Genomic DNA, 25,814 nt, shown 5'->3' with positions numbered 1-25,814 from the left:
GCTTGTGTATGGTTTTTGAATGATGTCTTGATCATCCATATGCAGATGTTGGATTTGCTTTTTTGCTCAGTATTTTTAATACTGTTTTCTAACACATGGTCCAGCTAATGAAAATTACTGTTAACTTTTATTTCAGAAATGTTATAAAATACTTAAAACAAACATCACGAATAGCTATTGGACCTTTAAGACTTTCCACGCTTACTGTGTCTCAGTCTTTACCAGTGTTGAGCACTCTTCAGTTATATTGTTCTTCTGCTTTAGAAAACACTGTATCCAACAGGCTGACATCAGAGGTATGGCTGCATGTTTAAAATGTTAATTTGATTAACAGTTTTCTAATTGTTTAGCCATGTTATGAAGTATTGAATGTAGAACTAAAGAATTATTGAGGTTGGAGAAGACCTTCAAGATAATCAAGTCCAAATGTCAGTCAGAACCACTGCATTGCATTACTAAATCCTATCAGTTAGTGCCAAATCAAACACATCTGAACTACCACTATGGATGGGTGCTCCACTGCTTCCTTGGCAGCCCAGTCCAGTGCTTGACTATCCCTTCCAAGAAGAAACTCTTCCTGGTATCCGATCTAAATCTCCCTAGCAGTTTGAGAATGTTTTCTTTCTGACGCATGTTAATCACACTGTAAAAAGGCCCTTCTAGTTTTCTAAAGTTCTTTGACCCGTTTGTTGTATTTTAAATTTACACTTCAGACAGATTTCTGTAACTATAAATACATAACTTCTTTCCACATTTCTTTGAAAAGCAACTTACAATAAAACTGCAATAACATCATGAAAGTAACCTTCAACTATTAAGAAGATAATTACTTTGTCAAGTGAAGACTCTGTTAAACTGCAGAGAGCATGGATGACCTGTTTTCTGAACAGTGTTACTAGGAACGTTTGCTCTTGTTGAGCTTGTTCTTAAGGTTGTCCTCAAAATCAAGCACGTCTTCATCTACATAATGCATATTGGCTTCTTGCTAGTTAGTCATGCTGTTTGACTACTAATACTGACAGTAAGAATGCTTGCTTTGCACTGAAGTAGTCTTTGTTTTTAATAAATGAAAATATTTATTAAGCTCTCTGACATCTGTACAACCTCCATGCCTCTCTCAGGACTGTCTTATACCTCTCTTCAATGATGCTTTGAGGTCATGTAAGCAGCATGATGTGAGGCCATGGATGCATGCGCTGAGATACACAGTGTACCAGAATCAACTGATGGAAAAACTTAAAGGTATATAAGCTCTTATTTTAATGTTAAAAATTGTTTTCTGCAGAATTTAAACTTTAATTTCCATTAAACGTGGGAGCTGCATCTTGTATTATTAAAATTAGTTTTTGTATTCAAGGTTTTGTTATTTAGATGTCTTCCCTTATCAAGGTGTCTCAGTTACTGCTGCAATGCAGACTGTTTTTAAGAAAAATGCAAGTCCTGGGTTCATTCTTCTAATTGCACTTTATTGCTCATCTCATTGCACTTCGAGTATTTCACTTTTGAATGCTTCAGTACTTAAAAATGGTCAAGAAAACCATAGAAGTGCATTTCTAGATTAAAAATAATAAAGTCACTGAAATGTCGTAAGGAGTTTTTAGGCAATACAAAAGGGTTGACCAAGTTCTTTACTGACGGTAGTCTACAAAATGCTTCTAAGTTGGAGAGAAATTAGACCCCAGATAAAATGACTGTGTTGTTTTGTTTTGTTTTTTAACTAACTGTGCTTAGTATGTCTTGCTTTCTTCTTCAGAACCAACAGTCCCAATTAAGAGTCATCTAATGGAGCTGGGCTTAACAGCCGCAAAATTTGCACGAAAGCGAGGAAATATTGCCCTGGCTACACGTTTGCTTGCTCAGTGCAGTGAAGTTCAGCTGGGAAAAACCACCACTGCACAGGATTTAGTCCAGCACTTTAAGAAACTGTCTGCACCAGGTCAGATTGATGAAAAGTGGGGTCCTGAACTTGATATCGAGAAAACCAAACTGTTATACACAGCAGGTGAGTTTCTGCTAATGGTATTGTAGATGCTTGAGCTTCTTGTCCTCATGACCAGGCTAAATCCTCTAGCCTTGAGTAAATCTTAATAGGACAGCATCATTAGGAATTGCTTTCATCCTATTAACTGTTGTCTCAATCTGAGTTTTCTTTCTAAGATACGTTATTATGAGCTGTATCTGAAAATACTGAATTTCAGAAAGTGTTTTGAATGAAATTAACACTACTGAAAATAATGCTTTTCATAATGTGCAGGTCAGTCAACACATGCCATGGAAATGCTGAGTTCTTGTGCCATATCGTTTTGCAAATCTGCCAAGGCTGAATATGCAGTTGCTAAATCTATTCTTACACTGGCTAAATGGATTCAAGCAGAATGGAAAGAGATTTCAGGACAGTTAAAACAAGTATATAGAGCTCGTCAGCAGCAGAATCACACTGGTCTGTCTACCTTGTCTAAAAACATATATATGTTGATTGATCTCCCAGCTGTTAATACTTTGGAAGAGGAATATCCCAGGATTGAAAGTGAATCTACAGGTAGAGTTTTCCTGCTTATTTGTATTTTGTTAAATTACTGGTGGTTACACTGAGGGATCCTGCTAGTTATAAAGAACAAATAATCAATTGCATATTTGTTTGTAGTACTTACAAACAGTGTCTTTTTGCATAACAGGTATGTATACCCTATTAAAAAAGACCCTTAATATTTCACATTTCATATTTCTTTCCTGGTATTTTTGTCATTTTGTTTCTTGCCTGAACATGAGACTGTAATGTAATTATTTTATATAAAGAGGATATAAAATCTTGTCATGCTTCTGTTTGCTTTCAGCTCTTGAATTTTTTTTTTTACTGTGAACGGGATCTTTGAGGTTGAGCATTGAAGCAGCTGTATTTTTAAGGCCTTGGAAAGATGAGGGGTGGTCACCTTTGGTTTTCTCATGAGCTTCAATCTATGTTTAATTTGAAAATTTTGTTGTTGCCACTAAATACACTCAGTTTTCTGCAGACCTTTCTTCAAATGTTGAGATAATTCCATGTTTAAATGTGGATTTTACACGTACTTCAGAAATGATAAAACCGGTTATTGGATGTTAAGGGCATTTCTTTTTTAACTTTGAAGAAGAGAAATACTCAACTCGAAATGCACTTACATAGCTTGGTTACTTCATGAAGCCTGCTTTCTGAAGCATAGTATTTTCTTGGTTTTGGAGATCATGAGCCTCTTGCTTCAGTTCCATCCTTCTGTGACAGAGAAAGCAATAGTAGAGTACAAACAGTGGTTGTTACCAAATGAAAAACTATTTTGCAGTCAGTTCCAGAGCTGAAAAAGAATTGCTCTGGGAAATTTTACATATGGTTACTAACTTAGCCAAAAAGAGTTATGTACTTAGAATATTTTGCTGTTATTTTGTATGTTGAGAAAGTCAGATGTATGTATTACACTTTAATGTATGTTGCTCCATTTTTTTTCTCTTGCAGTAAATATTGGAGTTGGAGAACCTGACTTTATCTTGGGACAGCTTTATCACTTGTCTTCAGTACAGGCACCTGAAGTGGCCAAATCTTGGGCAGCCCTGGCTAGTTGGGCTTATAGATGGGGCCGGAAAGTAGTTGATAATGCCAGGTAAATTCATCCTAATGGTTAAAGCATAATTACAGCATAATTATTATTATTATTTTTTTTTTTTAAGATGAGCTTTAGCATTGTATTATTGATATAGTTCTTCTTTATGGTCAAAAGTTAGATGTGAGCAAGGAACTATGACTATTGATCTGACCTTTCAAAAAGCGAGTTTCTGTATCTGATCAAGGATGAAGATTTATCTTTCAGGTTTTCTATGTATGTAATGTTAATGGGCTCCTCAAATAAGAACGTGACTTATTATATGTTACAGTCAGGGAGAAGGTGTTCGTCTGCTGCCCCGGGAAAAATCTGAGGTTCAGAGCTTGCTTCCAGACAACGTTACAGAGGAGGACAAAGAGAAGATTTATGGGATTCTTGGGCAAGCGGTTTGTCGTCCAGCTGGGATTCAAGTAAGTGGGAATTTTCCTGCTTAAAATATGCTCAGCTTTGTGATTTATTTTCTTTCCCCTAGCTGTGATTCATATTAACTTCTGTAAGTGTTTTGTAGTTAAAATTCAAACAATATACAAGTTCTCTCAAGAAATCAGCTGTTAGTTAAGTGGTACATGAACTGTGGTAGTACAATCACACAGTGCAGTTGGATGAGTTGCACAAGCAAAAAGAGTGTATTAAAAACTAATGGATCCTTGTAGAAAAGGCTTGAAGACTTGGTCAAATCTGTTATCTCTTTATTTGTACTTAGGATGAAGATATGACTCTGCAAATCACTGAAAATGAAGACAATGAAGAAGATGATATGGTGGATGTTATATGGCGTCAGTTATTAACAACTTGTCCCTGGCTTTCAGATCTTGATGAAAATGCAACAGAAGGTTTAATTAAAGTATGGAGGAAAGTTGTAGACAGAATCTTCAGTCTCTATAAACTCTCCTGCAGTGCATATTTCACTTTCCTCAAACTCAATGCTGGTCAGGTTAGTGTTGTTCTGATAGGAAAGTTCAATTATAAAAGTTTCTAAATGATGAGATGAACTGTATACTTAAATTAGAGGAGTATTTCTTTCTTTTAAGGTTCCACTTGATGAAGATGATCCAAGGCTGCATTTAAGAAATACTTCTGAGCAAAGTACTGATGATGTTATTGTGATGGCAACCCTAAGACTGTTAAGGCTGCTTGTAAAACATGCTGGAGAGCTTAGACAGTATCTAGAACATGGGCTAGAAACAACACCTACTGCTCCTTGGAGAGGTAGGTATATGTTACCTAGCTCTTAAAACAGACTTTGACGTGTCTTCATAAATGTAAGCAGAAGCCTATTCATTGCGTTGTTGTTAAATAAAAATTTAAACACAATGGAAGGAAGGCTAGTTCTCCACTGAATAATTTCATTAAAGTTGTTCTTCTTTCTGACATGTGTCCTGATCTTAGAGTACAGATTTTTCCCATGTTGAGACACTGAAAGAAGAAAGAAAATGTAGTTTGTGGAGAGTTACATTATTTTATCCTCTTAAAAGAATGTGTGTGTTTTCCCCCTCCATCTACAACTCGAAATATGTTTCAGATCAATGTATGTGGCTGAAGCAGTAGCAGTTGTCTGTCACAAGATTGTTGGTTCAGTTTGATCAGGGACATTCCCCAGGGAAGGTACAGAGTTAGCGTGGAAGGCAGCAGAGGAGGAGGAAGCCAACTACTACCCAACTTTGTTTGTTTGCAGTGTCCAGTTTTACTGACTTCAGGAACCACTGTTGCATCTCTTTTATTTTTCTAAAAACAATATAACCATGAAATCGATTTTCTAGTGCTTGATTGAACTGATGTGATCTGCAATTGAATTTTATGATTAAGTAAGCAATTCAGTTGCTCATGCCGTAGAAGGCAGTTGTTTAAAACAAGAGGATGTTTTTGTTGGGAGCCTTGACTTTTCAGAGTCATAGAATTGGAAGTGTTGAAAGGAACCTCAGGATCATTTATGTTCTCCCAGTGCATAAATGGCATGCTTTAAAAATGTGCATTGTTTAAAGTGTATGAAAAGAATACAGCACATCCTCTTGTCCTGTTTGTATAGGTATTATTCCTCAGCTCTTCTCTCGCCTCAATCATCCAGAAGTGTATGTTCGTCAGAGTATTTGCAACTTACTGTGTCGAGTGGCTCAAGATTCTCCTCATCTCATACTGTATCCTGCAATAGTGGGTACTATTTCACTCAGTAGTGAATCCCAAACCTCAGGTATGAAAGGAAAATATCAAATGTTCAAAGCATTTTAGCTTATATGCCTTATTATACTGGGCAAAGTGATAATAATATTTTTTTCAGTAACTCTTAACGTTCTATATGAAGGACTTTTGGGACCTCATGGGTACTTTGTACTTTGATTTACCAGTTTGGCGCATCAGTTCTGAATTTTGTTGTTAGTTATTGTCCCAGTATATGTTACATGGGGTTCTAACTCTAAATGTGGTATCAAACAACATGACTTTGAAGGCCGGAACAACATAGTTAATATTTTAACATCCTTTGTTTTTACTTTCCTTTTTCCAAATGTAGGGAACAAGCTTCCTTCTGCTATCCCTACTTTGCTAGGTAATATTCAAGGAGAAGAACTGTTAGGTGGTGAATGTGATGGTGGGAGTCCACCAGCTTCTCAAGAAAGTACTAAAGATGACACAAAAATTGGATTAAATGAAGATCAAGCAATGATGCAAGATTGTTACAGCAAAATTGTGGAGAAACTCTCAACTGCAAATCCAACAATGGTATTGCAGGTAAGTAATTCTAATGTATGTTGAACAGCAAAATATTACCTTGTTTGTAAGACTGCTGAAAGTTTGGTGCAACTTTGTTAGGCTGTCATCTTTGTTAAGCTATTTGTGTTCAAATATAAGTATTAGTACTTTTTGGAAGTAATGTAATCTTTATTTTATGTAGGTTCAGATGCTGGTGGCTGAGCTGCGCAGAGTTACAGTTCTGTGGGATGAACTTTGGTTGGGAGTTTTACTGCAGCAGCACATGTATGTCCTCAGAAGGATTCAACAACTGGAAGATGAGGTCAAAAGGGTCCAAAACAACAACACTCTACGCAAGTATGTCTTTGGGCTAAATCAAGGGAAAATTGTTAAAGATGATTGTTGTCAAGGCGTGCCATCAAAGGGATCAACTGTTGCACTTAAATTTGTACTACCCTAGCTGCTTCTTTGTAAGCTAATGGCCTTATTCAGAAGTATTTTGATGCCACAGCTGGTATGATTCAGAGGAGCATTTCATTTTAATACAGTTGTTCTTGGAGACCTTGTTATAGAGATGCAGTGGTTTTGTGATTTCTCTGATGTTTTGTTTGCAGCCTGTTTTAATGCTCAACTTATGAGGTTACTTGTTTTTATGGCATTAAGAGAGTTTATTTATTTTTAATAGAGAGGAGAAGATAGCAATCATGCGTGAGAAGCATACAGCTCTAATGAAGCCCATTGTATTTGCTTTGGAACATGTACGGAGCATCACTGCAGCTCCTACAGAAACTCCTCATGAGAAATGGTTTCAGGATAACTATGGAGGTGCCATCGAAAATGCACTGGAGAAACTTAAGAATCCTTTGAATCCTGCTAAGCCTGGAAGCAGCTGGCTCCCTTTTAAAGAGGTATTATATGCACAGTAACTTTTGTCTCTTAACTAATATCTTGACTGTCTTCTGTACTGCACTTCTGCCCAAAGGAGTTATTTTAATATCAACTTTGAGGGTAAAGGGCTTCTGTTTTTTTTAAATTCTGCCTTTCTGAATCTGTATAATTTAAGCTTTGTAGCTTCAAATACTAGCAAGCTGATACTGTGGTTATCCTGAGTGATATCTGTGCTGCAGCTTTCAAATGGTCAACCCTTCTTGAATGCACTTATTCAATTATGTGATCTTGTTTTAGTTTTTAATATGTTGAGGGAAAATAAAAACTGTTTGTGTTGCCCATGTGGACATCCAGAAGCAACTTGTTGTTTTTTAAGTTTACACGGAGTTCCTTCAGCTTTGCAAAGCAAGCAGGCATGGAGATATATAAAGAGGAGGTTGCTGGAGGCTGCTGTCTTTGACTGCACCTGAAAGATTTATAAATGCAGGAGCAAACCTCTTGAGGAGTTTGACTTGTGACTTTGTTGCTTATTACCAGACAGGCTGCATTTGCTTCATAAAAGATCTCTCTTGGATTTTGTTTCAGCTTCATTCTAAACTGTAAATGGAATAGTAAGGCACCAAGGATGAAAAGCAGTTGTAGAAAATCTCTATGCTTTCTAGAAGAGGAAGATGGTTAAGTCTGTTTTTGATTTTTAATGCTAGCCTTTAAAGCGAACCTCAACCTAAAACAAAACATTTCCTTGGAATAGGTTATGCTGAGTTTGCAGCAAAGAGCGCAGAAACGGGCTAGTTATCTTTTACGGCTTGAAGAAATCAGTCCTTGGTTGGCTGCCATGATGAACACTGAAATAGCGCTCCCTGGAGAAGTATCCACCAGAGACACAGTCACAATCCATAGTGTGGGCAGCACCATCACAATTCTGCCTACCAAAACCAAACCTAAAAAGCTGCTATTCCTGGGCTCAGATGGGAAAAATTATCCATACTTGTTCAAAGGTAAGAAATTAAGAGTTTCTCAAATGAGTTAATATCTCTGGTTACAAACCGGATATACTAGAATTGGGAGGATGCATGTTTGCATCCATCTTCTACATGTATAATATGGACAGAGTGTTTCATGTGTCTACTCCTCCTTTATTCCACCACAATATATGTGTTTAAGGCTTTTTGTCTTCCAAAGCTGTAAGCTGAGGGAGTTTCAGGTATCTTTTATATTTTTAGGATTAGCTGGATGCACTTTTCCAGAATCCTAAGGATCTCAGGAGAGATTTTTTTAAGACTTCATTCATGTCTTCCTCAATAGGGAAAGACCTCTTCACTGTGTTAGTGTTTTGTATACTGCTCACAGAGAGGTATGATAAACTGATTCTAGTAGGTAAATGTTAAGTTAATGTTAAGGTTTAAACTGAAGGACTCATCTTTAATCTGCGTAATTTGTAAAGCTTTTTGTAGCCTGGAATAAAGTAGGATTCCAGAAAAGGCTTTTTGGGCTTTAGGATGGAATTTTCTTGTCTAGAAACTGAATTGTGAACTAATTTAATGCAGGTTTAGAAGACCTGCACCTGGATGAAAGAATCATGCAGTTCCTATCAATTGTGAACACAATGTTTGCTACCATTAACCGTCAAGAGACACCAAGATTTCATGCACGGCACTACTCTGTGACACCTCTGGGAACAAGATCAGGCTTGATCCAGTGGGTGGATGGAGCAACACCTTTGTTTGGTCTTTACAAGCGATGGCAACAACGGGAAGCTGCTTTACAAGCACAAAAGGTAACTACAATGCAGGGACAACTCAAAAGGGAAACCTTTATTCTAATTTGCTTTGCAATTCTTAAATAACATAGATTTAAAATATACTTTTTTTTTTGTTCACAGTTGTGAAGGATGGGTCTGTGCATTTGCATTTATTGAGATACTGCCAGATGCCAGTGCAATTGTGTATATGCATGCATGAATATGTATTTTTATTTATTATAGTAGTAACTTTCTGGCACTATAATTCAAGGAGAACTGTTTCTGAACAAATAGAGTTAAACTTAGATTAAGGTATTATAATTTGATATCTCATCCTCTGCTCCTTTTCTATTTTCAATATAGTCTTTACCATGGTATTTTCAAAACTGAAATACTGAGTAAAGCTAGGCCAAAACATAGATAGTCTTGACTATCTTTGTTTTCTCAGCTTTTGAACTTCAAAACAATTCTCTGCACTGTAAAGTCATTGTTGAGGGCTTGTTGATTGTATGTTATTTTCATTTAGAGTAAGTATGGGAAACTTTCCTGTGGTAATGCAAGTTGTGATTTGTGTACTAGCAATCTTTTACCTCTTCTAGGCTCAGGATTCTTATCAGACTCCTCAGAATCCTGGAATTGTGCCTAGACCTAGTGAACTTTACTACAGTAAAATTGGACCTGCTTTAAAGGCGGTTGGGCTTAGTCTTGATGTGTCGCGTCGTGACTGGCCCTTGAATGTGATGAGAGCTGTTCTAGAAGAACTGATGGAAGCAACTCCCCCAAATCTCCTAGCTAAGGAGCTCTGGTCATCGTGTACTACACCAGATGAATGGTGGAGAGTTACACAGGTAAGTTATAACAAATATATTTTGCCTTTGAAAGATATTTTGCTAATGGGATGAGGGGCAGCAAAGACTTGGGATGCTATCAAGCAGTGATGCTCCGCAGTTAGATGAGCTAGCTCTGCTAGAGTTTCACAGCATGGGATATGTTGGTAGGAAATAATGTAGTTGTTCCATTGGGAATAAAAAAATGTGTGTATATCTGATATCTTTACATTATTAAACTAGAGTTATTGGCCTAAGAAATGAGAGCTCTTGTAAGATACTGTCATAGAGAAAACAGCTTGGAGTATCGTGGCTTTGATTTGTCTTAAGCTTAAAAATGTTATAAGATGGTAGTCAGTCCAATGTGTTGGCAGAGAATTCCCACAAATAATTTTTTCCTGAAACTCTCTTTAAAGTCTTATGCAAGATCCACTGCAGTTATGTCCATGGTTGGCTACATCATTGGTCTTGGAGACAGACATCTGGATAATGTTCTTATAGATATGACTACAGGAGAAGTTGTCCACATAGATTATAATGTTTGCTTTGAAAAAGGTAATTTAAAAAATGCCTTAAGTTATTATAATAAGTTTTCTTTTTTTGGCAATTAAAAGAAACAACTTAAATTTTTATCTTAAAGGGAAAAGCCTTAGGGTACCAGAGAAGGTTCCATTCCGGATGACTCACAATATTGAAACAGCACTCGGAGTGACAGGAGTAGAGGGGGTTTTCAGGCTTTCTTGTGAACAGGTAAGTTTGGGAATTTGCACAAAACTGAGGGCTGTCATTTACCAAATATAGTCTTGGATGCTTGCTGTGAAGCATTCTGCTGTTGATTTATAAAGTCTAGAGATTTAGATTTATTTACCTTGCTGTAATATATAGCTTAGCCAAACGTATGCTGCCATCAGGTCTAAGTGATTTGGTTAAGACAAAATTTGAACAATGTAGTAACCTCTTCTACAGGGGAAACTAGACTGTTTCTTCTCTTTCTTATATTTTTTGCAGGTAAACTGAATTTCTAAATAGAGAAAATTTAGTAATAATTTCCAGTCTTTGAGCTTACTGTAAGAATTCTGATGGATTTTTAAGAAAACAGTATTTTTTTTTTCCTCCTGCCCCCAAACATAAAGGAACGCTATTTAAAGTTGTCATCCAAAATCTTAGCAAATATGTTTTGGGGCTTTTTATTCTAGAGATCCTTTCACTGAAGAAGAGCTTGCATGTTCCAAAGGAAATGATTCCCAACGACCTGATTGTTTTTTTGGCCATGCCAAGTGGGTCCTCCATGAGGACTGTATCTGGTCATTTCCTATTAGGCACCCACGTAGTTTTACTTTTCTTTTGCAAATGTGACAGGTCCTTGTTTTGTTTGTTTTTTAAACTAAAAATGGATAAGCTCTGAATGTAGAGGTTCCTTTCTTTCTCAAGTGTCTGTAGCTGGAGTTTGTGTGGAAGGCTAGAATGCAAACCTGTGTGTGGGGATAATTGATGCTGCTCAAACATAAGATTTTTAAATGCAAAATTACTTTTACACAAGGAGAACGCAAATGATTGCTTAAAATGCATGATACAGGTCCTTCATATCATGCGCCGTGGGAGAGAAACTTTGCTTACATTGCTTGAAGCTTTTGTTTATGATCCTCTGGTGGACTGGACAGCAGGGGGTGAGGCGGGATTTGCAGGAGCCGTGTATGGCGGTGGCGGCCAGCAGGCTGAAAACAAGCAAAGCAAAAGAGAAATGGAAAGAGATATTACACGTAGTCTCTTCTCTTCAAGAGTGGCTGAGATAAAGGTGAGTTCAGTCGTTTTCTACAATATAACCAAAGTAGTTTGTATACTTTCTTGTCATCTCTTCACATTTGGGGGGGGGGGTGGAAGAGGTCGTTGTCTCTTAGAAATGGTTTGCAAAATATAGCTAAATGGCATTTGTATTTAGGTGGGTGTTTATGCAGAGCTTGAAAGTGTTTATTTTCTGTGTGCTTAACTCTAACACACATTCTAATGTTTGGTCCAAGTTAAGGCTGGAGGCTTTAAAAATAGGGTCACAGCATCATCTAAATGTTGTCCATGAAGCTTTAGGCCTGTAGAATTGGAAAGAGAATCCTTGATGAACACTTCTTCCCTTAACTGTTTCAAATAGATCCTGTCATATAAATTCTTTATCTTGGTTATAGGTTAACTGGTTTAAGAACAGAGATGAAATGCTGGCTGTGCTTCCAAAGCTGGACAGTAGTTTAGAAGAATATCTCAACCTGCAAGAACAGCTGACAGATGTAGAAAAATTGCAAGGAAAGCTATTGGAGGAGATAGAATTTCTGGAAGGTGCAGAAGGAGTGGATCATCCCTCTCACACACTTCAGCACAGGTACAGAGGATCCAGGAATCTCAGATTAATAGAGTTGGTGGTTTAGTATGTACTTCTAAGTTAAATGTTAAAAATGTGTGTTTGAGGGAAATTAATAGCTGTTAGACTTAGATAGACTAGAAGCTGTTCTTACAGTAAAAGGTCATTCCTTGTGTAGAAGGAATATTGAATCATTTTTCCTACTGAATGATCTTAAGTCTTAGGGTTCGTACTCCATCAGTATTACCTGCACGATTCCATGTTTCACATTTAACCCCCCAGTGCAAGAATAGGCTGAAATCCTTCAAGTAATCTGCAGCTACTGGCTTATAGAACAAAAATCTTTGGATCTGTTCCTAATTCTTAACATTATTTTACAAGCTTAGTTGAAAATGGTAAAAGGTTTGAAAACTGCATGGATATATGCACGTGTGCATGCAGTTGTTATTTTGTAGGAACTCAGTTATTAACAGTGTTTAAGTTTTATGTGATTGATGAGAAAATATAAATATTATTTTATATATATGATATGTTTTCTGGTCAGTGAGATAGTGCAGCATTGTTCAATACAGTTCTGTATTCTTTATTTTTTTCTACTATTTTCTTGTAGTATTTACTTGATTCTGTGGCTTCACTAATCCAGGTATTCTGAGCACACGCAGTTGCAGACTCAACAAAGAGCTGTCCAGGAGGCGATCCAGGTGAAGCTGAATGAGTTTGAGCAGTGGATAACACACTACCAAGCTGCTTTCAGTAATTTAGAGGCAACACAACTTGCAAGTCTCCTTCAAGAAATTAGCACACAAATGGACCTAGGTATAAAATAGTGTGTTTTAAAAACATTTATGAAAAATTGTTTGAAAATAACTGGAGTTGAATACCAGGAGGCTTCATGGGTATCTTCTAACTTAAAATCAAGGTCCTTTATTTAATTTTTTTTTTTTTAAATTAGGTTATTTAAAGAGCAATTTAGAACACTTTAAAGCTTTTCTTCTGAGCTGCCTGAAGGAGCCTTTCTTTCCATCTTGCCTTAGCTGTGTACGAGATTCTCTTACAATTAGAATTCATTTTATTAATTTTGATCTCAGTGTGATCTTAGTGTCTTCTTTACTATAGCTAAAAGGTAAAGCAAACAGAAACCCAAACTATGTTAATGCTCAATATTTATATGCTTCAGAGATAATTAAAAACTAAGTTTTTCTTATCTGTCTTAAAAGGTCCTCCAAGTTATGTACCAGCAACAGCATTTCTGCAAAACGCTGGCCAGGCACATCTCATCAGTCAGTGTGAACAATTGGAAGGGGAGGTTGGTGCTCTTCTCCAGCAGAGAAGATCTGTTCTACGTGGTTGCCTCGAACAATTGCACAACTATGCAACAGTGGCTCTTCAGTATCCAAAAGCTGTGTTTCAGAAGCACCGAATAGAGCAGTGGAAAACTTGGATGGAAGAACTCATCTGTAACATGACAATAGAGCGCTGTCAGGATATCTTTAGGAAGTAAGTTGGCAGAGTAATGAGGTGTTTGAAAAGCTTAATTTTCAGCTACCTTAGGATTTTAATTTTCTGATTAAAAATAAATGATTTTTCTAATTAATCATAATTAATTATGATTAGGTTCTAATTTTGGGAGTCTGGAGGAAAGGATTAAAATGTTCTTTTAAAAATACTTTTCTGGAATTTAATATGTTTACTGTAGAAAAGAGAAAAAGAGAACCAGGTAACACTGTCCTGTAAAGAACAAACTAATAGCGATATGTGACATTAGGGCTGTGATATTCAGGGAGTGTAAAAATGTTTAGTATTTAAAAATCACGTAACTCAACAAAAAATTACTTTTTTTTTTTCCCCTTAAACCAAATTTCCAAGCAATTATGTTTTTGTAGTTCCTTTTTCCTCTAAAATGAGGCTGTTACTTGGCTTACAGGTTCTAGATTGTGTTCAAATGTTTACATTGAAACCTCTTTCTTTCCTGTTCCTTACCATCTCTTCATTCTTTCCTTTAGAGGACTGTTTGGCCTCTGTCCTTAAACGTAGCTATGAAATATGGTGCATTCTGTGGCTTTATGAGGGAGTCACATTGATAGCCGTCAACTGCTGTGGTATTTCAGGCTTGATGTGAAGTAGGTGATGTAGGATCTGTTCAAGTGTGGAATATTTTTCCTTCCCATGGAGCAGAACACAACATGCTAGAGCTGCAGAAGGGTGACTGTGGTTGTTGTACTTTTGCTTTACAGGTATGAAATGCAGTATGCTCCACAGCCGCCTCCGAGTGTGTGCCAGTTCATAACTGCGACAGAAATGACTCTCCAGCGCTATGCAGCAGATATAAATAGTAGACTTATCAGGCAGGTGGAGCGTCTGAAGCAGGAGGCGGTTACTGTACCTGTTTGTGAAGAGCAGCTGAAAGAAATTGAACGCTGCATAAAAGTTTTCCTTCATGAGAACGGGGAGGAGGGCTCACTGAGCTTAGCAAGCGTCATCATCTCTGCTCTTTGTACGCTGACGAGGTGAATTTTCTTGTGTTCTCAAACAGGAAAGCATACATAAAGGGGATGTTTGAAGTTATGTGGAGAATGCAATAGCAGGCACGTCGTCTAACTAACTGTTGTAATCCATCTAGGCGGAATCTGATGATGGAAGGTGCAGCATCCAGTGCTGGAGAGCAGCTGGTTGATCTGACGTCAAGAGATGGAGCGTGGTTTTTGGAGGAGCTCTGCAGCATGAGTGGGAATGTTACCTGCCTTGTGCAGTTGCTGAAGCAATGTCATCTTGTACCTCAGGACTTAGATATTCCTAACCCAATTGAAGCATCAGAAGCTGTTCATTTAGCTAATGGAGTATACATCTCACTTCAGGTAATACTTTATGTTAAATCTTCACTCATCTTCAGCTTTCTTGGGCTTCATCTAAGTCGTTCTTAATAGCTTCTTGCTTAAAAACAGCTAAGCTGTTTCTTATGATTTTGCTGTGATTATTTAGGGGGAGATTTAGTCTTGGCTTCCTTGACTTTTCTGAGTTGACCAGCCATTTACTATATTATTGTTTACATTTTTATTGGTCAAAGGAATCTGTTTTAATCTGTGTATGGCAAATTGTATAAAACAAAAACCGGCTTCGTGTCTTGCTTTCATTCTTTTACTCTGGTGGTGGTGATTCAGAACAGCTTTCACATTCTGATACCAGTGTTATTTCTTTTCTGTCCTGCTAAGCCTCACTTATGTTCGCCTGGAACAGGTTCTTTGAAAACTCTGAAAAGCTGTTTTTCAGACTCCTGTCTCCAAGACTGGGAAGGAGAGAAAAAAATTTAATGGTTATTTTCTAACCAGACTTTCGTTGTATCTGAAAGCTTCTTGTTGAGCTCTTGGATTAGGTGTTGTTACTCATTAAGCAGTCAAAATAATTAACTGGTTTGGTACATCTTGTCTCATTTTGGAGACTGAGAGCACTGGTTAGTCCTTCCTGTAGCTGCGTTTAGGTCTCCTGCTTTATGTCACTGAAGGTACTGTTTTTCCTTACCTGCACTGATTTCTGTGGCATGAGTAGGTCTCTGGCAATAAATAAATAAATACAAATTACCATCTGGCAAACTTATTTTTCTTTTTGCTTTCCTGCAGGAATTGAATTCCAACTTCCGGCAGATTATTTTCCCTGAAGCACTTCGGTGCTTAATGAAAGGAGAATATACTTTAGAAAGTATGCTCCATGAATTAGATAACCTTATTGAACAAACAACTGACGGAGTCTCTTTGCAAACATTGGTTGAATCTCTTCAGGCGTACTTAAGAAATGCAGCTATGGGACTAGAGGAAGAAACACACACTCATTACATTGATGTTGCAAGGTAAATCACTTTGTCTTTCCTTTAGGTATGAGAACGAAGACTGTAGAAACATATTAGTTTGTCTAAATTTGAGTATTTGAAGTACGGACTCCTTGTGTTCCAGAATACCCTTCAGCAGAGTACAGTGTTCAAAGCATGCATGTTTTATCTCTGGGTGTGCACATCTACATCTACATTAAAACAGACATTTGAGTTGTTTGGTAGATAACTTTTCCTGTAGTATATACTGGGAACTTTGGTTGAAGTTTTTAAATGGAGGTAAGAAGAGCAAGTGGCCCATTATTTTGTGGAAGGAACCTATGGAAAGGAGAGCTTGTAACTATGACGTGCCCCTCATCAGGAACTTTGGTGGGCAGCTTTTGCATAATGAATCAGTGACTTGATTTAAAAACAAAAACAAACATAACAAGAGAATCTGTGCATCTTATAACCTGGGGCAGTGCCTGTCTGAGGAAGCACTTACTGGACAACTGGGCTGGTTCTCAGAAGCTTCCTGCTGAATGAAAAAGTGGTCTTGCTGCTTCTCTTGAATTCCATTGACTTCCTGGTTTACCCATTGGCCAAGCCTGTTCAGCTTCTTATTTAAAAGTCAAAAGTGACATAAGGGAGGGAGAGGATAAGATCATCCTTTCAGGAACAGCAAGTTGCTAAATCATCCCAGCCATAACCTGAGACCTCATTTCCCACTTTTTTAGCCCATGTTTAATGATGTAATTCAGTTAGTTATATTCATTTGTATTGTAAAAACGAATACTTGCTTCTGAGGAAGCAGTGGTAATATTTGCATCACTTAATATGCATAATGTTGGTTTTTTACCATGCTCATAGGAAGTACAATCTATATTCTCTACATCTATTCCCTAATGGTTCTTTACTGCAGTCCTGTCTTACAAAATATCCTTCACTGTTCTTAGAAGTCTAGCAATAGAACTCATACATAGAATTCTATAGGGAGGGAGAGGGGAGGAACCTGTGGGAAATTCACCTTGGTTGTAATCTTCTGTCGCTGTAGGAGCAATCAGTTTAAGAAAATCCTATTCCTGTTTAATTTTTATGGACTAAGTAAAAACGTGTACTTTGTTTATTTAAGAGTACTTCATGCTCAGTATGGGGAGCTGATTCAGCCAAGGAATGGTTCTGTTGATGAAACTCCCAAAATGTCAGCTGGCCAGATGCTTTTGGTAGCCTTTGATGGAATGTTTGCTCAAGTGGAAACTGCGTTTGGTTTATTGATTGAAAAGGTATGGATTTGTTCTTCTCCAAGTACTCTTTGAGCTTGGCATATGACAGTTCTATAAAACAAAACGAATTATTTCCTTTATGTTGCTCAGCTAAACAAGATGGAAGTACCTGTTGCTTGGCGTAAGATCGACATAATCAGGGAAGCCCGCAGCACTCAGGTCAACTTCTTTGATGATGACAATAATCGTCAAGTTCTGGAGGAAATCTTCTTTTTGAAGAGACTGCAAACAATCAAAGAGTTTTTCAGACTCTGTGGTACCTTTTCTAAAACACTGTCAGGTAAATAATGTTGTTAAGTACTCAGTGCCACTTTGCCCGCTGCTTATCCCATTACTTTATGAGAATGTGGAAAGATAGTCGCTATTGTTTTAATTCACCTTTCCAATACGGGAAGTAATCAGAAGTTTTTAAATAAATTCCCATAATCTTCCTCTTTTTGTAAGTCTGACAATATTTTTCTAGATGCATCAAAAGTTTATAACAAAGATGTTTCCTTTTTTTCTTTTAAGGAATCAATTCACTTGATGACCAGAATGCAGTGAACGGACCTGTTCAGATTGTCAATGTGAAAGCCCTTTACAGAAACTCTTGCTTTAGTGAAGACCAAATGGCCAAACCAATCAAGGCTTTTACCGCCGACTTTGTGAGACAGCTTTTAATCGGCCTTCCAAATCAGGCCTTAGGACTGACTTTGTGCAGTTTCATCAGCGCTTTGGGTGTGGATATCATTGCTCAGGTAGAAGCTAAAGACTTTGGAGCAGAAAGCAAAGTTTCTGTGGATGACCTGTGCAAGAAAGCTGTGGAGCACAATATCCAGGTTGGCAAGTTCTCACAGCTGGTCATGAACAGGGCAACAGTACTAGCTAGTTCGTATGACACAGCATGGAAGAAGCATGATCTGGTGCGCAGACTTGAAACCAGTATTTCATCTTGCAAGACCAGTCTTCAGAGAGTGCAGCTGCATATTGCCATGTTCCAAGTAAGACCACGCCTCGTTTCTTCCAAATTGTGCCTGAGGAAAATGAGCTTTAGCTACTATTTCTGAGCACTGCAGGGAATTTATTATTGAGTGAGTTTTAGGTTATTTCAGTGGATGTTTTATTGAAAACTACTTGTCTTGTAAAATGCAAACACAACAGGGTAAGTTCTTTCTAGAGCAAATACAGCTTTTTTTCAGTAACCATTGAATAATTCATTAGAAGAAAATAAGTTATTTATTCATACTCTGTTAAGGTGTAACTCTAAAGGAGGAACTTACTTATAACGGAGTATGCATTGCTGAATGTTACCCTGTCTAAGTTGCAATGTGTTAATCTCTCCTTGCTCTCCTTTTAACCTCACGGAAAAATCCAGCAGTGCCAATTCTGAAAACATTGTGTTGGCAATGCTGTCACATTCCTTGAACTTCACACCTGCTGTACTGCAGTACCAATAATGTTTACTTAATAATATGTTGTAGGTTATGGTTAGAAACTTACTAAACTATTTTATAGACCATAAACAAAATTCTGTCTTTAATGCATCATAAGTGAATTATTTCCAGATATTGATGGGCTTTTCCTTTAAGTCAAGGAATACGTAATTTCTAGTAAATTAGTGACTGATCAACACTGAGAAGTTCCAAGTTAACAAAGTGTAGGTTACAACTACTTACCAGCACATTAAAACCAAGTACTAGAAATTGTATCTCCTTTTGACAACTACCCTGTAACAAAGTATTGGAGTTGCTGTTTGTGAAGAAAAGTGTATTGCGAGTTGCTAACAATCAAGTATTTGTCTTTTAAAGTGGCAGCATGAAGATCTCCTTATCAGTCGTCCACAAGCCATTTCTGTTACTCCTCCACCCCGTTCTGCAATTTTAGCCAACATGAAGAAGAAACTTCACACGCTCAGCCAGATTGAAGCTTCAATTGCAACGGTTCAGGTATTATTGTTTCTGAGAAGTTTGTTGAGCAGCGTATTGCAATCTGACTATTAATTACCTGCTGCAAAATTACCTGCTACCTCCAGATTATCTTTTGCTCTCAAAATTTTCTTTATTCTGTGTTAAGGTTTCTGTGTGCTGTGGCTTGCCTCAGCTTTTTAAACTTTTGGGTGTCAGTAGTATAGGATGTTTGTTTAAAATAAGTGCCTTTAGCTTGAATTCTAATTTTGTTTTTAGTCAGGAAGATCCTGAAGTTGAATCCAGGACTACTGGGATTTTTGTCTCATTTTTAGTTGAGAAACATGACTGATCTGCTTCCAGGCAGATTACTTAGTTTTCACAACAATCAAATCCAATATATATATATTATGTATATATATATGTACATGTACTTAGAAATGTGTCTGCATGTGTTACAGATGCATAATTTCTTCTAAGCTATAAGCTTAATGTGATACGTATTGATCTGTGTATTTTTTCTTCTCCCCCAATGCAGGAGAAACTAGCAGCACTCGAAGCAAGCATTGAGCAGCGTTTGAAATGGGCAGGAGGGGCTAATCCTGCACTGGCACCAGTCTTGCAAGATTTTGATGCCACTATTGCTGAAAGAAGAAGCCTTGTCCTGAAAGAAAGTCAAAGAGCAAGTCAGGTACTGTACATGTAGGATTGAATTGAGAAGTGTTTCACTCTTCATTTCCTACATGAAATAATGGATTTCTGTAGACTTTTTTTCTTCTTTTCCTGCTCAGTTTCTAAAGAGCAGGTGTAGATAACTACATACTTGGAATCCCACTTTAAAAGCAATAGGAATAATCAAAGGGAGAGTTGCCACAGGGCTGGATTACCCTGAAATTATACTGTTATTGTAGCAGAGTGGCTTGCTGCTGTATTTAAAATTCGCCCTCTAGTATATGGAACAAATGCAGTTTTTGTAATATGCAGTTTAACTGGAATGTCTTCTTACTCACTCTTGACTTTCAGGTTACTTTCCTGTGCAGTAATATCATCCACTTTGAAAGTTTACGTACTAGAACAGCTGAAGCCTTAAATCTTGATGCTGCGTTATTTGAACTTCTCAAACGCTGTCAACAAATGTGTTCATTTGCATCACAGTTCAACAGCTCAGTGTCTGAACTGGAGCTTCGTCTGCTTCAGAGAGTGGTGAGTGAGGATCAAACCAAAATGTGTCATTACTGACCTGCCATAAACAGAGTTATATCTACCTCCTAGTGGGTTGTATGGAGTTCATTCTATTAGCTGCTACACTCTTTGACAATAGCACTGATGCTGTAATTGAATTTTGTCTCTATGTAGAGCTACAGAACTTTTTTTCTGGGGTGTTTTTTTTTTTAGGGCACTGGTCTTGAACATCCTATTGGCAGCTCGGAGTGGCTTCACTCAGCCCACAAGCAGTTGACACAGGAAATTACTACACAGAGAACTGTACAGGCAGAGAGAGAACAGCAAATCGAAACAGTTTGTGAAACTATTCAAAATCTGGTAGATAATATTAAAACTGTGCTCACGGGTCATAATAGACAACTTGGAGATGTCAAGCATCTACTGAAGGCTATGGCAAAGGTATGGCTGAAATCTTATTAAACTTACTGCTCAAAACCTTGTTAGTATAGGTAAAGGGAAAGCAATGGTTCAAATTTATTTTCTTGAAATAAACTACTGAAAGTAATCTTTATTTTTAGTCACGTGACAAACTGAGGGGCTGAAAAGGCTGAGAAATGCTTTTTGTTGCTGGACTATGGAAAATGGAATAAACATCTCACCTTTTTTTGTATGTGCTTGTTGCAGGATGAAGAAGCAGCTTTGGCAGATGGTGAAGATGTTCCCTATGAAAATAGTGTTAGGCAGTTCTTGGGCGAATATAAATCATGGCAAGATAATATTCAGACAGTTTTGTTTACATTAGTTCAGGTTATGGGTCAAGTCCGCAATCAGGAACATGTTGAAATGCTGCAAGAAATAACCCCCACCCTGAAAGAACTAAAAACACAGAGCCAAAGGTAAGAAAGTTGCCTTCTATGAGTTGAAGAATTGGGGCTCTTCAGCCTGGAGAGGAGAAGGCTCCAGGAGGACCTTATAGGGGCCTTCCAGGACCTGAAGGGGGCCTACAGGAAAGCTGGGGAGGGGCTTTTTTAAGGGCATGTAGTGACAGAACATGGGGAAATGGTTTTAAATGGTAGAGGGGAGATTTAGACTAGATGTTAGAAAGAAATTATTTACTATGAGGGTGGTGAGACACAGGAACAGATTGCCCAGCAGGGCTTTGCTGCTTCCTTCCTGGAAGCATTCAAGGCCTGAAGGGTTCCTTGCCTTACAGCAGGGTGTTGGAACTAGGTGATCTTAAAGATCTCTTCCAACACAAACCATTGCAGTACCTATTTGGTGGTTGTCTCAAAATACAGGAATTGTTTGGCTAAATATGACTTACTGCAGGCTTCATTTTGAGTTTTTGGTAGCTTAAGTAGTCGGTGAATGCTTATCAGTTCTAATATCTTTTCCAGTGTCTACAATAATCTAGTGAGTTTTGCATCACCCTTAGTCACGGATACATCAAATGAATGCTCAAGCCCAACATCAGCTGCTACATACCAGCCAACCTTTGCTGCAGGTAATACTGAGGAAGAAATATTCAAACAGTAGGAATTTATGCTAGAGAAAGGATTTTAACTTTTAATAAATTTCAAAGTCTTGTCTTTATGAGATGATACAAGCTTCTACATGTTAGTTATTCAACATAAAGTACTGAATGACCATCTGAAAGTAACTCTGGAGATCTGGATTTGCTCAGCAACAGATCTCATCTATTCTGAGCTTTGTGTAAACTGTACTTTAACTTCTGTTGGAATTACTGCTAAAATTCATGGTGATTTTGGAGTTAATCCTGAAACCCTACAAATGCATTCATGTTCAGAATAATTTAATTACTTCACAATTCAAAGCAACTAAAATGTCTTTTAAATGCTTCAAACACTCGAATTTTCTTTACAGCTGTACGTAGCAATACAGGGCAGAAAACTCAGCCAGAGGTGATGTCACAGAATGCAAGAAAGCTAATTCAGAAAAATCTTGCCACATCAGCAGATACTCCTCCAAGCACAGTCCCAGGAACTGGCAAAAGTGTTGCCTGTAGTCCCAAGAAAACAGCCAGGGACCCTAAAACAGGAAAAGGTAAATACAGCTGCAAACTGGGCTTTAAAGAACAGCAACTGGAAACGCCTCAGTTGGTTTCTGTGCAGGAGTGTGAAACTGAATTTTGTTTTGTGCCTTTAGCTGTGCAGGAAAGGAATTCATATGCAGTTAGTGTGTGGAAACGAGTCAAAGCCAAGTTGGAGGGCCGAGATGTGGATCCCAGCAGGAGAATGTCTGTTGCGGAACAGGTTAGTTGAAAATAGTAAAATACCAGACCTTGCCTTAAGCATTTGGTATTGAGCGTGAGTTTTATATGCATGCTGAAGGATGCCTTAAATACTGAAGTCCTGCTGTGAATGGGGAATTTATATAATATATATAATTTATGTTTATATTTAAATTCCAACACAAGTGGAGGTACGCTGTTGTCTTGCATTACTGCACTGATTATCAAGTGAGCTTGTTTCCTATATCAGAGTTACGTAGACCCACGAATCAGATGAAATTGCCTTTTGTACATCAGGAAGCTAACATTTGTTACACAGCTGTTGGTATCCAGTGAGAACATGAGGTTTGTCTAAAGGACAAAGCTTGTCTGCTCACCAGTGTAACGCAGCCATACTTTTCTCCTAGAACCTATCTGTGGACTTGTGAATTTGACAATGTCGTGACTGTGGTCAGGTTAGGGGTTATGAGTGAAGTGATGCTTGACTGCTTTTTGCCCATCCAGTGCAAATTCTTGTGGACAACAGAAATGGGATTTACATGGGATTAAGTTTACAGTGAATAGTTTCATTTTTGCTTTTTAACGAAATTTTATATTTGCAGGTGAAATTTAACAGTAAATGCTAAGATTTCTGAAGCGCTTTAAAAATAAAGTGTGTTTTAATTACTTGTTTGACCTTTTTAATAGGTTGACTTTGTGATTAAAGAAGCAACTAATCTAGATAACTTGGCTCAGCTGTATGAAGGTTGGACTGCCTGGGTATGAGTAGGGAGAAAGCAGATCGGTCTGGTTCAGCGAGGTCAGACATCCACCAGAATCAACTCGGCCTCAGGCATCCGTAGCCACACCACGGTCGGTGGTGATGCATACTGGGGCTTAATCTGAGGAAACCTAGGAAATCTCGGTGCACTGGGAAGTGAATCCTGCAGGATAGCTGCACTCAGGGATACGCTAAACACAATGGTCTGCAACCCCCAAGGTCAAGGGTGCAAGTTCACCGCTTGAGCAACACGGTTTGTCTTTCTGCTACGGAAGAACTGCAAACGTGGTGGGGGTTAGCTGCAGAAAGAAATCGGGATGCTACAAACCGCAGAGTGATTTGGAACTCAATTCCACCTGACCCTGTGAACAATTCAGGAAACACCGAACCCTGTTCAAAGAAAAACAGAAAAAATGGGGCCACGAAGAAATCACAGCAAGGAAGATTTGATGCATTCAGATTCTTGATACTCTTGTTGCTTGGCAACAGTGCTGGTTGAGTTGACCAGTTAGTGCGGAAAAAGGCTACAAAACGTAAACTTCAGAAATGGACTGAAAGCAAAGAGCTGTACATCAGAAATCCGCTGCATTGGAAGAACTTCTGAGATAGAAGAAAAAGCCTTTGTTCTCTTCTCCCTTTCCTCTTTCCTTTCTTTCCTCTCAGCCTCTCCTCGCTTACACCTCTCTTGGCTTCTTCTTGTAGGCTAGGCGTACTTCCAATATACTTTTTATTTCAATCCTTCTACTTGGCAGTTTAGTCAAATTAACAACTTCAGTTTTGGTTTAACGACAACAAAAACAAGTTTCCAAAAGCACTGAAAATACGGAACGTCGATGATTACCTCTGAGTGGGATGGTCAAAGTGTAATTTTGGTTATGTTAAAGTCATTTCTGTGATTCTATTATGTACAGTTTCTCAAAGTCGTCACTGTGCATTTAAAAGTAATGGATCCTACAGGCGTTTGATTTCATGTGCACTTCCCTCTGCTTGCAGTGTACACTTTTCTGTAATTCAAATCGTCCCTCCAACCTCATTCTACTGTGATTGCTGTAGTTTCTTTCGTACGACGTAGCTAAACCGATGTAACCTTTACCTTTTTAAAAACCAGGATAGAGTCTCTAGTAGAGTTTTACATTGTTGATGACAGATAAACAATAAAGTGATGTTCTGGTGGAGGTAGAGTGATACGCTTTTTACTTCACTTTCCTAATACTTTTAGTTCACACTTGTAAATTATAGAGCTTCGGTTCACAGGGGTATGTGTGTAATCCAAGGAACGAAGGACTCCAGTTTTTGTTCAACCAGCTCTGTAAAGATTTAGGCAGAGTAAATTTTGCTTTGCCAAGTTGATTTTATAGGCGGTTGTTCAATAGTGCATCCATAGCGGATCTTTCTCCAAGGCTTGTTTTTAATCAGTTCTGCACTGCAAGTGTGATTATGATCAGAAGAGTCTCTCTAAAAACGGCATCTTCTCAGATCTGCTTCTCTGCCAGTTGTCTGAAATCCATCTCATTTCCTTTCTAAAGTGGGGGCACCTCTTGGAAAAGGCAACTTTTCTGACATTTATTTGCAGTAATTTGGGTACAGCTGCAGGTTCTGATAAGTGAAGCAGAAATGCACACCGGTGTCATCAATCATTTGCATAGCTACATATAAAAAGTTTCTCTTTGGTAAACTGCATCCATTGCACACAGCTGCTGAAAAAGGATAGACGTAGGGAGATCCTTTGTGCCATTTTAGTCTATTTTCGGAGTAAAAATACACCTTTAAATACAGCTTTTTTGTTTGTTTTTGATCCAAATTTAAGTACTGAAGGATTTGAGCCGAGCTCATTAGTGGCAAAAGGATTCATTTAATGAAAGGGTTTGAAGCAGTTTGCGTAGGAAGCGTGGCTCGTGCTTTCCAGGTACTAGGAGTGAGCAGCAGGCACAAGTCACGGGACGTGCAGAATTCAATGTTTGCACCATGCGGCTGCTCTGCCTCCTCTGCAGGGCTCAGAATTGATTCACTTTCTCTGTTGCCGACGTTTTGTGGACGTTCACTTTGAGGTGTGAGGATTGTCAGGAGACACGCGGCCTTGTTTGCGGTCTGATTGCCTGAGTAACTGTAGGCAGCTCACAGGCTTTATATTTAACAGCACCTGTGCAAATGCATTCCACTGTCATTGCTCCCTGCACCCTGTGCTGCGTGTTACAAGAAGGTGTTTGGATGTTGCAGTGAAGAACGTTCATAGGCAGAACGAGACACCTGATGCTGTTGGTCCTTTTTGTTTTCTCCAGTTAAAAGTAACCTTACAAACACTCTGTTTGGAGCACCATAGTGACCAGAGTGTGTTAAACGTGCTGTTTTATTTCTTGGAAGCTGGGGGGAAAGGGAGGAGGGTAACGCACTCACCTGTGGCTCATGTATTATACCTCTGCCATCCGGAAATGAAACACTTGTGTGGAGATGGGTTCTTTACTGCATAATTTAATAAAGTTTTAAAAAGGAAAAAAATGTGTATTCATCATTTCCTTGGATGCCAAACTGCTGTGGTGCAATTATATGGAGCTGTGGG

The 25,814-nt window shown here is 38.2% G+C and overlaps 1 protein-coding gene across 2 annotated transcripts in view; it reads left to right on the top strand.

Moving 5' to 3' along the window:
• The window catches only part of SMG1 (SMG1 nonsense mediated mRNA decay associated PI3K related kinase), a 58,525-nt gene extending 32,786 nt beyond the window's left edge, over positions 1 to 25,739 (top strand). For both annotated transcript variants that reach the window (XM_072348956.1, XM_072348955.1), the window contains 36 exons: positions 137 to 296; positions 1,122 to 1,242; positions 1,754 to 2,002; positions 2,255 to 2,539; positions 3,485 to 3,629; positions 3,901 to 4,039; positions 4,333 to 4,563; positions 4,661 to 4,838; positions 5,656 to 5,817; positions 6,136 to 6,353; positions 6,517 to 6,671; positions 7,000 to 7,222; positions 7,954 to 8,200; positions 8,750 to 8,979; positions 9,543 to 9,791; positions 10,187 to 10,325; positions 10,411 to 10,520; positions 11,347 to 11,565; positions 11,948 to 12,138; positions 12,761 to 12,933; positions 13,335 to 13,614; positions 14,352 to 14,624; positions 14,738 to 14,972; positions 15,732 to 15,958; positions 17,049 to 17,199; positions 17,290 to 17,479; positions 17,710 to 18,179; positions 18,987 to 19,124; positions 19,621 to 19,773; positions 20,106 to 20,285; positions 20,478 to 20,705; positions 20,931 to 21,142; positions 21,644 to 21,750; positions 22,131 to 22,310; positions 22,413 to 22,519; positions 23,185 to 25,739. In XM_072348956.1, coding sequence (XP_072205057.1) covers positions 137 to 296; positions 1,122 to 1,242; positions 1,754 to 2,002; positions 2,255 to 2,539; positions 3,485 to 3,629; positions 3,901 to 4,039; positions 4,333 to 4,563; positions 4,661 to 4,838; positions 5,656 to 5,817; positions 6,136 to 6,353; positions 6,517 to 6,671; positions 7,000 to 7,222; positions 7,954 to 8,200; positions 8,750 to 8,979; positions 9,543 to 9,791; positions 10,187 to 10,325; positions 10,411 to 10,520; positions 11,347 to 11,565; positions 11,948 to 12,138; positions 12,761 to 12,933; positions 13,335 to 13,614; positions 14,352 to 14,624; positions 14,738 to 14,972; positions 15,732 to 15,958; positions 17,049 to 17,199; positions 17,290 to 17,479; positions 17,710 to 18,179; positions 18,987 to 19,124; positions 19,621 to 19,773; positions 20,106 to 20,285; positions 20,478 to 20,705; positions 20,931 to 21,142; positions 21,644 to 21,750; positions 22,131 to 22,310; positions 22,413 to 22,519; positions 23,185 to 23,262 — 7,033 coding nt within the window. In that variant the 3' untranslated portion in view covers positions 23,263 to 25,739. The remainder of the gene's footprint in view (positions 1 to 136; positions 297 to 1,121; positions 1,243 to 1,753; positions 2,003 to 2,254; positions 2,540 to 3,484; positions 3,630 to 3,900; positions 4,040 to 4,332; positions 4,564 to 4,660; positions 4,839 to 5,655; positions 5,818 to 6,135; positions 6,354 to 6,516; positions 6,672 to 6,999; positions 7,223 to 7,953; positions 8,201 to 8,749; positions 8,980 to 9,542; positions 9,792 to 10,186; positions 10,326 to 10,410; positions 10,521 to 11,346; positions 11,566 to 11,947; positions 12,139 to 12,760; positions 12,934 to 13,334; positions 13,615 to 14,351; positions 14,625 to 14,737; positions 14,973 to 15,731; positions 15,959 to 17,048; positions 17,200 to 17,289; positions 17,480 to 17,709; positions 18,180 to 18,986; positions 19,125 to 19,620; positions 19,774 to 20,105; positions 20,286 to 20,477; positions 20,706 to 20,930; positions 21,143 to 21,643; positions 21,751 to 22,130; positions 22,311 to 22,412; positions 22,520 to 23,184) is intronic.
• Positions 25,740 to 25,814: the final 75 nt, after the last annotated feature.

This window comes from Excalfactoria chinensis, chromosome 14 (assembly GCF_039878825.1).
Source record: "Excalfactoria chinensis isolate bCotChi1 chromosome 14, bCotChi1.hap2, whole genome shotgun sequence".
NCBI lineage: Eukaryota > Metazoa > Chordata > Aves > Galliformes > Phasianidae > Excalfactoria > Excalfactoria chinensis.
This window is presented reverse-complemented; position numbering and strand designations above follow the sequence as displayed.